This window comes from Henckelia pumila, chromosome 2 (assembly GCF_033568475.1).
Source record: "Henckelia pumila isolate YLH828 chromosome 2, ASM3356847v2, whole genome shotgun sequence".
NCBI classification, from domain to species: Eukaryota; Viridiplantae; Streptophyta; class Magnoliopsida; order Lamiales; family Gesneriaceae; genus Henckelia; species Henckelia pumila.
Window position 1 is genome coordinate 82,319,048 of NC_133121.1, and position 13,803 is coordinate 82,332,850.

Consider the following 13,803-nt stretch of genomic DNA (forward strand, 5'->3'; position numbering starts at 1 on the left):
TCGCCGCCGTCTGATGCCCATCTCCCACACAAGTGAAGTCCATGTTGAGCGTGCAGTGCTACTCTACGCTCTCGATCTTAATTTCCCGGTCAATGTGGGATGAGTGATTCACGATCAGATGCGGCATTCGATCACTTCCAGGACAGCGGGTCTTTTCTTCCTGATGATCATCACACAGATGTGCCTGCGCGCCGGTGTGCAACCTCGACCCGATGAGGAATGGTTGCAACCAATGCGCCCCATCGACAAAGCAGCTATCGATGCCAAACGAGCATATCGGAGAATCCAATTCGTTGTGGACAACCAATTTGTGCCAGCCCATGATCCCGTATGCCCGTACCGCCTCCCCGCCAAACTACTACTGTCACTGTTATGGAGTTGGCAAACTACGCCCAGCATTAAAATGCATTCAATGCAGCTACGCCTTCAAATTTTCAAGTCTTGGACTACATTTGTCGCGGCATTACAGAGAGGCTAGGGATCGACCCCACCACGCTTCCACAGGCTGTACCATTCCCACCACCTTTCGAGTTTCCACTCGCCAATCCTATCCTTCCTCCCGAGCATGAAGAGGAGAACGACGCCAACCGCTAAACCAGGGGAGTCTTGTTTACTTTTCTTTGCATTGCATTCCTTTTACATTTTTGTTCCTTGGTATGTTTGTTGTTTTTTGTTAGTTTAGTTCTCGAGCATTGAGGACAACGCTTAGTTTAAGTGTGGGGGGGGGGGGGGGGGGGTTTAATGCATTTCGTGTGCATTCATGCATTTCATTTGTTTTTGTTGCGTTTTTTTTTTTCATTTAGTTCATGTTAGTGTCATAGCATTATGTTGCATTTGTTTTGAATTGAGAAAGAAAGGGGTAGCCTGGCCAATGATGATAAATTTAGTTGTGTTTTCAGTAGCTGATATCCAGGCCTAGCTGACCAGAATTTTGAACTGATGGGACCACGTAGACGGTTAAACTCTTATACACTCTGTGAATTATGCTTAAATCTGAACTTTGAAACATACAAACATAGATAGGATTGAGGCATTTGTTTGCATGTTTGGGCCTAAATTTTTTTGTGAGTTATCCTTAGATGCCCTGTTGAGCTTTCACGTATACATGAGCGCATGAGGTGTGTAATTCTGAATTTTGTGCAAAATCATCGTTTACTGTTGATGATTTCTCTTTTCTGCACTGATTGAAATTTGTATGAATTGACGATGAATTGAGACATTTCTAGAACAAGTTCGGACACCCTCGAGGCGCAATATGGGTGAACTATGATTTAGGAATGATGTAGGCAATTTTTCTGAATATCGTTTGAGCTTTTCAAGCCACCCACTGAATTATTTATCCCTAGTACCTTGTTTGAGCTTAATTGAAAAATGAGTGGCATGCATGTAAACGTGTGGTAAACCCCCATTCTGCATTGTTTCAATGTCCTACAACTACTACCTATAGCCTAAACACTATTTCCTACCTTTAAGGGAGTAAGTTGAATGTCAAAATTATTTTTATGCTCCTACTTTGCATTGTGAATATGGAATGGTGTAATGATAAAAAAAAAAACAAAAAAGGAGTAGCGAAAGGGGATAGAAGAAAAAAAATGAAAAATAAAGTGAAAAAAAAAAAGAAAAAGAAAAAAATTAGTTGGTGAAAAGCAATAGAAAAAAAAAATGAAGATCAATGAAGTGCAAAGAGGTTGAAATCTGAATAAAAAGGAGTGAACTTTAGAAAAAGAGCATAATTGACTCCCTCTTTGAATTCTTTTCCTTCATTGTAGCCGTGAGCCAAGCCTAACATTATAAGCTGATTAAGACCTATTGACCGAGTCACAGTCGCCCAATATACTAGTGGAGAGGGGTTGCGAGAATTTTGCCTATGGACTGTCGATTGACACTTTTGATGAGTATGAATTTTTGATCGAAACACGCACACACTAGAATTCTTTGCATTTGACCAATTGTGAGTGTGTTGATTTGATTATCTATTCATTTTGATCATATGAAAGCTTAAAAAGTCCTCATGATCTATGAATGTGTGAATTGAAGAGTGTTTTGAGTTGAGTTGCGGAGTTTATAGTTTGTGTGGTGAAATTAGTTTGTGCTTTAAAAATTTTCAAAGGAAAGTTAGTTGGGTTTGGATGGATGTAAAAATTTTGAAATTGTTGAGGCCAGTGTTCCGTAGTATTTCTTGATTCTTGTTTGTTCTGTTTCATTCTATTTTTGCATGACTTACTTGATAGTGTTGTTTTGTTTGCATATTTTAGGGTCATTTTGTTAGTGTTTTGCATATATTCATATGTCTTTGTTCATGTTTTATCTTAGTTTTATTTTATGCATGAATTTAGCTACATAATATACTCTCGGGTTTAATGTGTAGGAATTATCAAGTTTTAAGAAGAAATCGGATTTTTTGCTTCATGCGCTCGATAGGATGTACTCACATGATCGAGCGCAATTCAAGAAGAAGTAAGGAAGAAGGTTTGAAAAGTTTCATGCGCTCGATCCAAGCAATTCAAAGGATCGAGCGCGACATCTGAAGATTCAAGGCAATGGGCTCGAGTAGAAAGGCGCGCTCGATCCGGGCAATTCATATGATCGAGCGCGGCCGAGGAATTTTCAAAACAGTGTGTTCGCAATTTTTCATGCGCTCGATCCTGCATACTCATGCGATCGAGCACGAAAGTCTGTTCGAGAAGAATTTGTAAATTTGGAAACTTTTTTATTTTGGAATCTAGAATTTTATTAGGCTTTTAATTTCGATTTTTGAGAGATTAATTATCAGACTTGCACTCTCTCTTTGGCGGCTAGGTTTTGTTTTATAATTATCTCTCAAGATTTCTTCTTTTCTATTAATTTTTCTCTAGCTTTTCATGAATCGTTGTGGCTAAGTCTTAGAACTTGGTAGAGGGAGACGAAACCTTGATATAATTTATTCATGAGATTCGATTTTCAGTGTTTAATTCCTATTGAGTATCAAAAGTTGTTTTGTTTTATTTAATGCTTGTGTACGAGATTTTAAGATTGGCCATCTTAGGATTTTGATATACAATCTAATGCTAAATTAGAATTCAAATTCATAATTGTTTGAATCAACTAATTTGCGAAGCAACTACGTTTGATATTTTTTGCTGTTGAATTTATTAAATCGTAAGAACAACTCTTGACTAGGCTAAATACAATCGCTGGTATTAGTATTGCCTAGATTCATCAATTTTACTTGTTTGAATGCTACCTTAAATTTAAATCTTGATCGCTGGAATTCGGGTTAATTTATTGGTAAGGGTTAATCTAGAACGCTGGTCTCTAATTAACTAAGATTAAGGTGAAACAGGAATTTGATTTTCAATGATGAATATTTGATAAGATTAATTATCTTTAGGGAATCGATGATTGAATGAATGAATATCAAGGGTGTAGTCAATCGATACCAAGGCTTGTCTTTTATTGATTTCTCCAGTTTAATTTTTAATCTTGCATGATAGTGATAATATTTCTCTTTAATTGCTTAATTTTTAGTAGTTAATCCCAAAACTCAAAAATGTCCTTTTTTTTATTTAGAACACATTAAATTATCCTTTTCTCGTGGAAAAGATCCCTACTCACACTACTATATATTCTTGGTTTTCTGATTGTATTGGGTTATTTGGGCATGACGCAACTTAGCGCTACCAAATTTTGGCGTCGTTGCTCACCTAACAAATTTTCTAGAAATCTGTGGCACTTTCAAAATGCAGGGAGTTTCTGATGACGCTATTCGTTTGCGTTTATTCCCTTTTCGTTACGAGATAAAGCTAAAGCATGGCTAACGAATTTACCTGCAGGTTCCATCACCACTTGGGATGATCTCGCCAAAGCGTTCCTCACCAAATACTTTCCACCATCTAAATCGATGAAGCTAAGAGCTGACATCACAACCTTTGCTCAAGGATAACAGGAAACGCTATATGAAGCATGGGAGTGTTACAAAGATCTACTGAGGATATGCCCACATCACCAACTACCAGACGGTCTTGTGGTACAAACTTTTTAGTATGGTCTTCCTCACTCAAATCGCACCATGTTAGATACATCTACATGGGGAAATTTGTTACAAAAATCACCAGAGGATGGATATGAGTTAATTGATGAGATGGCATCCAGTAGCTATCATCCTCAATCAGAGAGGAATGCAGCCAGGAGACCCACTGGAATGCATCAAGTTGATGAATTAACCTCAGTAGTAGCTCAGCTTGAAGTCATGAATAAGATGATTGAAGAGCTAAATCTAGGGCAGTCTGCGATACGTATTCAAGAAGTGTGGTGTGAGAAATGTGGTGCTGAACACTTCACAAAAGATTGTCAGACAGGAATTCCTTCATATCAGCCAGAAGGAGGAATGGTGAACCATGTGGGAAATCAGAACCGCCCTAGGAATGATCCATTCTCGAACACATATAATCAAGGGTGGAAACAGCATCCAAACTTTTCGTGGGGAGGACAGAATAATAGGTCATATGGGAATCAAAACTACGGAAGACAACCTCAAAAAGAGAAGTCAATCATGGAAAAGATGATGCAGAAGTTCATATCATCCACTGAGACCCGAATGCAGAATCAGGATGCATCGATTAAGAACTTGGAAAATCAAATAGGGCAGTTAGCTAAAGCGATGTCCAGCAGAGAGCTGGGCACTTTTCCAAGTGACACAGAAAAGAATCCAAAAGGGCAGGTCAAAGCAGTTGAATTGAGAAGTGGGAAGAAAATTGAGGGTGACAAACGAGGCAAGAAAGAATCAGAACCAGCTACACCAAGGAAAACTGCAGGTAAGTCTTTTGATTTTACACAACCACCCACATCACAGTCAAATATTGTTATTCCACCACCTTTTCCTGCAGCTCTCAAGAAGGCCAAACTAGATTCTCAATTTTCGAAATTCCTAGAAGTATTCAAGAAATTGAATATAAACATCCCCTTTGTTGATGCATTGATGCAAATGCCCAGTTACGCAAAATTATTGAAGGAAATTCTCTCCAACAAGAGAAAGTTGTAAGAGCATGCAATGATCAGTCTAACAGAAAATTTTTCTGCTCTAGTTCAGAACAAGATTCCACCAAAGCAAAAAGATCCAGGGAGTTTCTCTATCCTTTGTGTTATTAATGATGTACAATTTCATATGGCTTTGCGTGATTTGGGTGCGAGTATAAACTTAATGTCATATTCTGTCTTCAGAAAACTGAGCTTGGGAGAGCCGAAATCCATCAGGATGTCATTGCAATGGCGGACAGGTCTATAAAATATCCAAGAGGGATAACAGAGGATGTGCTAGTGAAATTCGACAAATTCATCTTCCCGGTGGATTTTGTGGTGCTTGATATGGAGGAAGATTTGGGCATGCCACTTATTCTGGGAAGACCTTTCCTGGCGACAGGGAAAGCACTAATCAATGTCCAAAAGGGAGAGCTACATCTGAGAGTGGGAGAGGAGAAAATATCCTTTGATGTGTTTAATGCACTTGAATTTTCACAAAATAATGAAGAGTGTTTTCAGATTGATGTTGTGGACTCACTTTTATATGATTATGTGCAGGATACATTTCAGGAACCATTAGAAGCTGCACTCTTATCTACTCCTCGTGATGACTTAATCAATGTAGAGATAGAAGAGATGACGGCTTACTTGAATGATAACCAGTCATGGCGAAAAGGTAGAAATCTCAGACTCGAAGATCTTGGTGGCCGAAAGGATTTAGTCCTCCAGAAACCAAGCTTTGAAGAACCACCAACTGTGGAATTGAAACCATTAACTACTCATCTCAAATATGTATTTTTAGGTGAGAATGGAAATTTACCTGTCATAATTTCTTCTTCTTTGACAGGTGAGGTGAAGAACAGGCTGCTTGATGTTCTCAAAAGTCATAAGAGTGTGTTTGCTTGGAAGGTCGCAGATATCAAAGGCATTAATCCATCTATCTGCATGCACAAGATATTAATGGAAGAGAACATCAACCCCATGGTCCAACCACAGAGGAGATTGAATCCCAAGATGCAAGAAGTAGTAAAGGCTGATATGATAAAACTTCTGGATGCAGGTATCATTTATCTCATTTTTGATAGTTCATGGGTGAGTCTGGTTCAATGTGTACCAAAAAAAGAGGGGATAACTGTCATTAAGAATGAACAGAATGAGTTGATACCCACTAGGACAGTTATAGGTTGGCGTGTGTGTATAGACTATAGAAAATTGAATGACGCAACCCGTAAAGACCATTTTCCCCTCCCCTTCATTGACCAAATGCTAGAAAGGCTTGCCGGGTATGAATTTTATTGCTTTTTAGATGGATATTCAGGGTACAATCAAATTGCGATTGCACCTGAAGATCAGGATAAAACAACTTTTACTTGCCCATATGGTACGTTTGCTTATAGACGCATGCCTTTTGGTCTATGTAATGCTCCTGCGACTTTTTAGAGATGCATGACTGCTATATTTCATGATATGGTTGAAAATTTTCTAGAAATATTCATGGATGATTTTTCCATTTTTGGTCAGTCTTTTAATTCATGTTTGAATAATCTGAATAATGTTTTGATGAGATGTGAGAAACGAACTTGGTACTCAACTTGGAGAAGTGTCACTTCATGGTGACCGAAGGTATTGTATTAGGTCACCGGATATCTGAGCAGGGAATCGAGGTGGAAAGGGCCAAGGTGCAAGTCATTCAGAATCTACCTCCACCGACGACGATCAAAGAATTCAGAAGTTTTCTAGGCCACACCGGTTTTTATCGGCGGTTCATTAAAGACTTTTCAAAAATTGCAAAACCTTTGTCTTCGTTATTGATGAAAGATACACCTTTTAATTTCGATTTCACTTGTTTACAGGCGTTTGAATTTCTGAGAGAAATATTGGTGACTGCACCAGTGCTGACTTCACCAGATTGGGATCTTCCATTTGAGGTAATGTGTAACGCCAGCGACTTGGCTGTCGGAGTTGTACTTGGCCAGAGGATAGACAAGGTCTTCCGTACTATTTACTATGCTAGCAAAACCTTGAATGAGGCTCAATTGAATTATGCTACCACTGAAAAGGAGTTGCTAGCTGTAGTTTTTGCACTGGACAAGTTTCATTCATACCTTGTAATTTCGAAAATCACTATTTACACTGATCATTCTGCAATTAAACACCTTTTGGCTAAGAAAGATGCAAAACCTAGGTTGATTAGGTGGATTCTACTCTTACAAGAATTTGACGTAGAGATAAAAGATAAAAAAGGAGTATAAAATGTTGTCGCTGATCACCTATCTAGACTAGAATGCATTCCTAATTGTGCACAGAATGATACTAAGGGCATAGATGATTGGTTCCCTGATGAAAAGTTGTTTGCCATAGAACACTCCTCGTGGTATGCTAATTTTGCAAATTACTTGGTCACGGTCACACTCCCACATAACTTGTCTTTTCATCAAAAGAAAAAGTTTCTGTCAGATGTAAAGCATTATTTTTGGGAAGAACCTTTCTTGTTTAAAATCGGTGCTGACTCTATGATTCGGAGATGTGTGGCGGAAGGAGAATTGAAAAGCATCATCAGTCATTGTCATGACCATGAGGTAGGTGGCCATGCTGGGCACATCAAGACGGCAGCTAAGGTACTTGAATGTTGGTTTTATTGGCCCAATCTTTTTTAAGATGCACGTGCTTATGTCATTGAGTGTGATAGATGTCAGCGGACAGATAATATCTCAAACCGTCATGAAATGCCTTTGAATAATATTATTGAGTGTGAGATATTTGATGTGTGGGGAATCGACTTTATGGGACCATTTTCAAACTCTTTTACAAAAAAATACATTTTGTTCGCCGTCGATTATGTTTCTAAATGGGTAGAGGCTGAAGCTTTGGCAACTAATGATGCACAGATGGTCCTAAAATTTTTGAAGAAAAATATTTTAACCGGTTTGGTACACCCCGTGCAATTATTAGTGATGGTGGAACCCACTTTTGTAATAAGCTCTTTGAAAAACTTTTGAAGAAATATGATGTCAAGCACAAAGTTTCTACTCCTTATCATCCCCAAACAAGTGTCCAAGTGGAAGTGTCCAATCAATAAATTAAGCAAATTTTGGAAAAAAAAGTGTGAGTACAAATAGAAAGGATTGGGCACTTAGACTTGACGATGCATTATGGGCCTATAGGACTTCTTTCAAAACGCAAATAGGCACCTCCCCTTATAGACTGTTGTTTGGAAAGGCATGTCATTTGCCAATTGAGTTATATCATAGAGAATATTGGGCTATCAAAGCATTAAATTTTGAATTTGCCGCTGCAGGTGAAAGGAGATTGCTAGAGCTAAACCAATTGGAGGAGTTTCAAGATCAAGCATACGATATGGCGATGTCGTACAAAGAAAGGACCAAGAAAATACATGACAGACGCATTCGTCATAGAGAAATTAAGGAAGGAGAAGCAGTTCTTTTTTTTAACTCCAAGTTGAGGCTCTTTCTTGGAAACTTGAAGTCTCGGTGGTCCGGCCCTTACAAAATCACTAAAGTGTATCCATCGGGGTCCATTGATATAAAGGATGCAAGAAATGAGTCGTTTTACGGTCAATGCTCAGAGGCTGAAACACTATGTATGGGGTGATGTCGACTCAACTCCAGTCATCACCTCACTGACTGACCAAGACTAGTTTGGGGAGGATAACAGTCGAGCTCTAGACTCTAAATTGAGAACTACTCGCTTACCTTTCTTTTATTTTATTTTATTTTGCTTTGAACTTTTAAATTTTCCGTTCTTTTAAGTTTTATCAAGTTCAAATTTCGTTTACTTTTAAAAAAAAATTCAAAAGGGGTTGCGCTCGGTCTGCTAAATTTCACCGACCGAGCGCTGGAAATTTCTTCAACTCACTGCCCGTCTTTATTCAGCACGCGCTCGGTCTGCACAATTTCACCGACCGAGCGCTCAAAATTCTTCAACTCACTCCCTGACCACAATATGCCAGCGCTCGGTCTGCTATTTTCTGCAGACCGAGCGCAACTCTTTATGAAGCCCGAAAAAATGATTTTTTTTCCGTTTTCCTACCAATTTAACCATAAATCAATAGGAGTAAACAAAACAGATAAAACTACACTAAATGCAAACAAAATTAGAAAAATACTAACAAGACCACAAGGAACTAATGCAAAACATCAAGAAAACGAACAATAAAACACGGAAAAACGACTCTTATCAAATATGCTTTAATTTCAAATTGTGGTCTTAAGTCTCTTGAAATTTTGCATACTACAAGATTGAATGATTTGGATCATATTGATGTGTTGAAGTCACTTTTTGATCTCAAGGTGTTTGAATTATGATCTGTTATGAGATTGAGTAATTTGGTTTATGTTGATATGTGCGAGTATTGCATGAATAGCATAGGTGGGAAGTCCTATTTGCTTGAGTGGCTAGTGATGACTTTTGGGCTAGCTAATGTACGTAATACTTTCATGGGATTGATGAGTTGTGTTTTTCATGCATCTATGAGTAAATTTGTTGTGGTATACTTTGATTATATTTTAGTGTATAACAAAAATTTTAATAAGCATGTTGGACATTTGAGGTTTGTGTTAATTGCAAGGGATTTAAAGTTTTTCAATTTTTCTCTTTTTTTTTTTGAATTTATAACTTGTAGCAAAAGACACGAGACTTGGGCAACAAGATTGAAAAAACAAAGAACGATGAACGAAGAACGGATAAGAAAAACGAAGAATAGATAAGAAGAACAAATAGAAAGATACGACTTACTTGAATCAATGGAACCTTAAGCTTTGATACCAAATGATCTTTATGGTTTTGAGTGTGAAAAGTATATTATTGCTTATGAAAAATATTTTTAAAATTTCTAAGTCTTTCTTGGTTTTTGTAGACAAGGGGCAAGATTTGAGGACAAATCTTTTTGAAGAAGGGGAGTCTGATATGAATCTAGGAGATGCTCGAAGATTCATATTGTTCCAAGATTTGCTCCGTGATTTACAATCGAGAGTTGAAGGGTTTGGAATTCATGGGAATCAAGTTGCAATACTTGATAATCAATTTGGAGGATGTTATAATCTTATTGAGGTCAAAGGAGGTCAAGAAAGTGAAGAAAATGAAGGCCAAAATCGAAGCAACAGCGCGCCCGTGCCCCGGACTCGCGCGCCCACGCCGCCCCATTTCGAAGCCATCGCGCGCCCGTGTCTCTTTCTTAGCGCGCCCGCGCGCCCATATGCATTGTCCATGCGCGCCCGCGCCGATGTTCTCTCACACGCACTTCGGCATGTAGTGTGTGTGCGTGAAATTTTGAGTATTTTTGATATATTTTGATATATTGTGATATTTTGAGTCTTATAACTATTAGGAAACTTCTAGATGATATCTTTGATATCTTTTGCAATATTTTTGCGTTATCTTTAGGATTTTTGAATTATAATCCAACTAGGAAATCTTTAGTATAATTCTATTAGGATTCCTAGTTTATTTCTTTTATATATTATAAACTTCTCATTCATGAGAGACAGATTATTGAAGTTATTGAATTATTGATTTTTATCAATTCTTAAAAATTCTCTCTAGCATTTTTCCAAATGTTTGCTTTGTTTTTATCAAATCAAACTTATCAAAGTTTAATTACTTTGTGGCATTTGTCAATTAATTATCTTCGTAGATTGTCAGAAACAGGTTCCTCTGAAGGTTCAGTTTTGATTAATTGTTTATCCTCATGATTATGTGTTGCTAGTTACGGGTTCAAGTAGAGGTGGATATCCAAAACTTACTTGTTCAAAATATCAGGACAAAATTAAAGAATCTTTTTATTATTGGATTGAGGGTACGATTTTAATATAGCCGTGTTTGCATTCCATGCACTTTAGATTCGCATAACACATCCAAATATACATAAATATTCACCAAACCGTGTTCAATCACTACACCAAGAATTCTATAAAAAAAAAATTAACATTCAACTTATTTCCACCAAAATCTTGTACAGAGCATATAAATCCATAAAATTAAACCTGTTGAAGATAAATTTTTTGAACTCGTGCTTAATCCCTCCAACATAAATTAATTTGGGGTACGTGCTTTTGGGATTAACTTTAAACTTACCTCCATACTATACATCGAAATTAATTGAAAGATCCATACAACGTGAGAGAAATAGAACAGAAATTGATTTGAGGATTAGGGTTTCAGCAAGAATGTGGTAAAAAATCTCGATCTGCAAGAAAGTGGTAAAGGATGACGTTTCACAATTTTTGGGTATTATTATTTGAAGGGCAAAAACGTCTTCACAAAATTATATATAATTAGATAAACTAAAAATTTAAGATGGGGCACGTGAGTAACTGGTTTAAGAACATATGGTGTATTTCGCTTATTGATTTTTCATAGGGGGTTTTCAGCTTTTTAAACATTTCAGAGGGGGTCAAAATGCAATTATCCCATTTATTTTATTTAAAAAGAATCATGGTAGTTATGGAGTAAGAGTATTTTGGAGACAAAGATTGGTATGACATAACCTACCAAAAGTAGTTACTATCTATGCTTCAAACTTAATAATATAAAATAGATATAGATGTATATTTTGGAGAAGAGAATTATTAAAATAAGATCTTTTTGAAAAAAATAACCTCCCCTTTACTTTTTTAAAAAGACCTTATTTTGACAGCTTATAAGTTGTTTTTAAAATTCTTTGTCAAACAGATTTGTGGGCTTAGCCAAACACCCACTAAAGCATTTATGAATTTCTGCTAAAATGAAATTCGTGCATTGATATGCCAGCTACTTCACATTTATAATTTATTGATCGCGGAAAGTTCTTAGCTGGCAGATAGAAAGTGCCCATCTTCCTAAATCAACGGTTTTGAGATGATTTGCAGATCAATTGATTTGATCTGCAGATCAATCTCAACCGATCAACCCTTGGGGTAGCAACCCCAAGGGCAGCTAAGAATTAACCATTGATCGCATATGAAATGTTTTGTTTGTCAACTCTGTCCATCTATAATTTGCTTTCACACTTTTCGAGTCTGATAAAATAAAAGCAGTAAATTAAAATGATTTATGAATATACAAAAAAGAAATGGTATAATTTTCATATTTTAAAGATGAAAAAATGGTTTCTGAATATATTTGTGTTATCATTTTCACTGCGAAAGCCGAATTATATATTTTAATTCTTCCTTTTTACATTCTATGACTTTTTGTTTTATTTTTTTACTTTTTTTATTACATTATAATTTTTATATTTTTTAAAAAATATATATTATTTCCTTTTTATCTTGTCAAATTTTTGTTTGTGTAATTTTCTTGTTATAATTTATACTGTTACACTAACACTTTTTATCACCACTGCACAATTGTCTTCTTTTAAATTTTTTTTCAAAAACAAGATTTTCAGTCCACATCCGTAAATGGTGAGATAAGAGAGTTTTTGCAAAATGTAATACTTCATATAAGTTATTAAATTTATACATCAATCAACATTCAACATCATGGAAATGTTAAAAAAATCGAAATTGAGATATGTTTAAAAACAAAAAAGTGGAAAGCTGAAATTTTTTAATATAAAGTGTTTGATAAGTAACTAATAATTATGTCATATGAAATGATAAGAATATCCTTCTTAGATAAATATATCACTCTCTTCATTTATTTGAACTAGCGGACAAACACACACGATGTGTGTATAACGCTATACAACATATTTATATTTTATTTTAGTTAATAAAAGCAAAGAAATTTTGGATATTATTCAATCAAAAGGAGGGGTTCAAAAGTAAATTTAATTTAGTGTAATCAGGTCGGAACAAAACTGTTTTTATAAGATGTTAAGTTTAGTTAATGAAATAGATTAATGTAAAAGGGTAAGTTAGGATGAGACAAAAATATCGAGAGTATATAAGAGTGTTCAGACAAAATTTCAAATATTTACTAAAATACAATAATCACTTTGGCATATCAGGATCAGCTAGAGACTGAGTCACTGACTTTGAGAATTTAATTAATAATTAATTGGAGCAGAACCACAATCTAAATTTGGGGTTTAATGAAGAAACAACAAATTTTATTTTTATTTTTTACTAAATTACGTTTTTTTTTTCCATGATCACAAACAATACCTAAAACAGTTAAAAAGATCCGCGAAGACCGAGTCAATGTTGATTATTATTCTTTTTGGGTATTGATATTTCGATGTGAAAACTCGTGATACAGTCAATTTCAAAGCAGTCAAATTTTAGCACCATGCCGTTTCCAGAAAATTGGAGGCCCTAAGCTAATTTAAGTTCTATATAAAATTTTTATTAAATTTAAAAATATTACATACGAACTGATAATAAAATGAACGTAATGATCACAAATTTATAATTTAATAAATATAGTTATTGCAATTCTTTCTTTTTCTATTTGAAAATTTCTAGATTCAAATTTTCTTTTTTTTTTATCATAATTTACAATAAAAATCTAACAGAACAAATACAAAAATAATTTAATAATAACAAAGATTTATGTTGATATGAGATTTAATATAAACACAATATAAACGTTTTTTTAGATCGTAAAAAAATATTAAACTTTGATTTTATTTACTGTCAAATTTATCAAAAAAGAATCAATACAATAATTTCATATAATAATCAAAATTTCAATTTTTTGCTACAAAAAATAATGACATAATTAAAATCAAAATACTAAATTAAATACTAAATCATATGTGATACTTTTGTGGGGTACAATAGTAATTTTTTTATAATTTAAATACTAAAATATGAAAGAAATTAAAATCCCGAAGACCAAGGTCCAAAAATCAAATAATTC

General features: G+C 35.3%; 2 protein-coding genes and 1 non-coding gene across 3 annotated transcripts; 2 read left to right on the forward strand and 1 right to left on the reverse strand.

The window, feature by feature from the left end:
* Window positions 1-3,883: 3,883 nt before the first annotated feature.
* LOC140885876 (small nucleolar RNA R71) lies at window positions 3,884-3,990 on the reverse strand. The gene has a single exon (XR_012151289.1). It is a non-coding gene; the product is annotated as a small nucleolar RNA R71 (small nucleolar RNA).
* A 58-nt stretch (window positions 3,991-4,048) lies between these two features.
* LOC140877803 (uncharacterized) lies at window positions 4,049-5,020 on the forward strand. Its single transcript, XM_073281383.1, has one exon. The coding sequence runs from the start codon at window positions 4,049-4,051 to the stop codon at window positions 5,018-5,020; it is 972 nt and encodes a 323-aa protein (XP_073137484.1).
* A 1,588-nt stretch (window positions 5,021-6,608) lies between these two features.
* On the forward strand, window positions 6,609-8,610 carry LOC140877804 (uncharacterized). The gene is made up of 3 exons (XM_073281384.1): window positions 6,609-7,220; window positions 7,305-7,626; window positions 8,297-8,610. The coding sequence occupies exons 1-3, from the start codon at window positions 6,609-6,611 to the stop codon at window positions 8,608-8,610; spliced, it is 1,248 nt and encodes a 415-aa protein (XP_073137485.1).
* Window positions 8,611-13,803: the final 5,193 nt, after the last annotated feature.

What these genes read in the sequence shown, in the direction of transcription:
- LOC140877803 (XM_073281383.1), top strand. Translation starts at nt 4,049, where the DNA reads ATGTTAGATACATCTACATGGGGAAATTTGTTACAAAAATCACCAGAG.
- LOC140877804 (XM_073281384.1), top strand. Translation starts at nt 6,609, where the DNA reads ATGGTGACCGAAGGTATTGTATTAGGTCACCGGATATCTGAGCAGGGA. An exon ending in TACTCTTACAAGAATTTGAC is followed by an intron (nt 7,221 to 7,304) that starts GTAGAGATAAAA and finishes AATTGTGCACAG; the next exon opens with AATGATACTAAGGGCATAGA. An exon ending in GGCAGCTAAGGTACTTGAAT is followed by an intron (nt 7,627 to 8,296) that starts GTTGGTTTTATT and finishes TTGCCGCTGCAG; the next exon opens with GTGAAAGGAGATTGCTAGAG.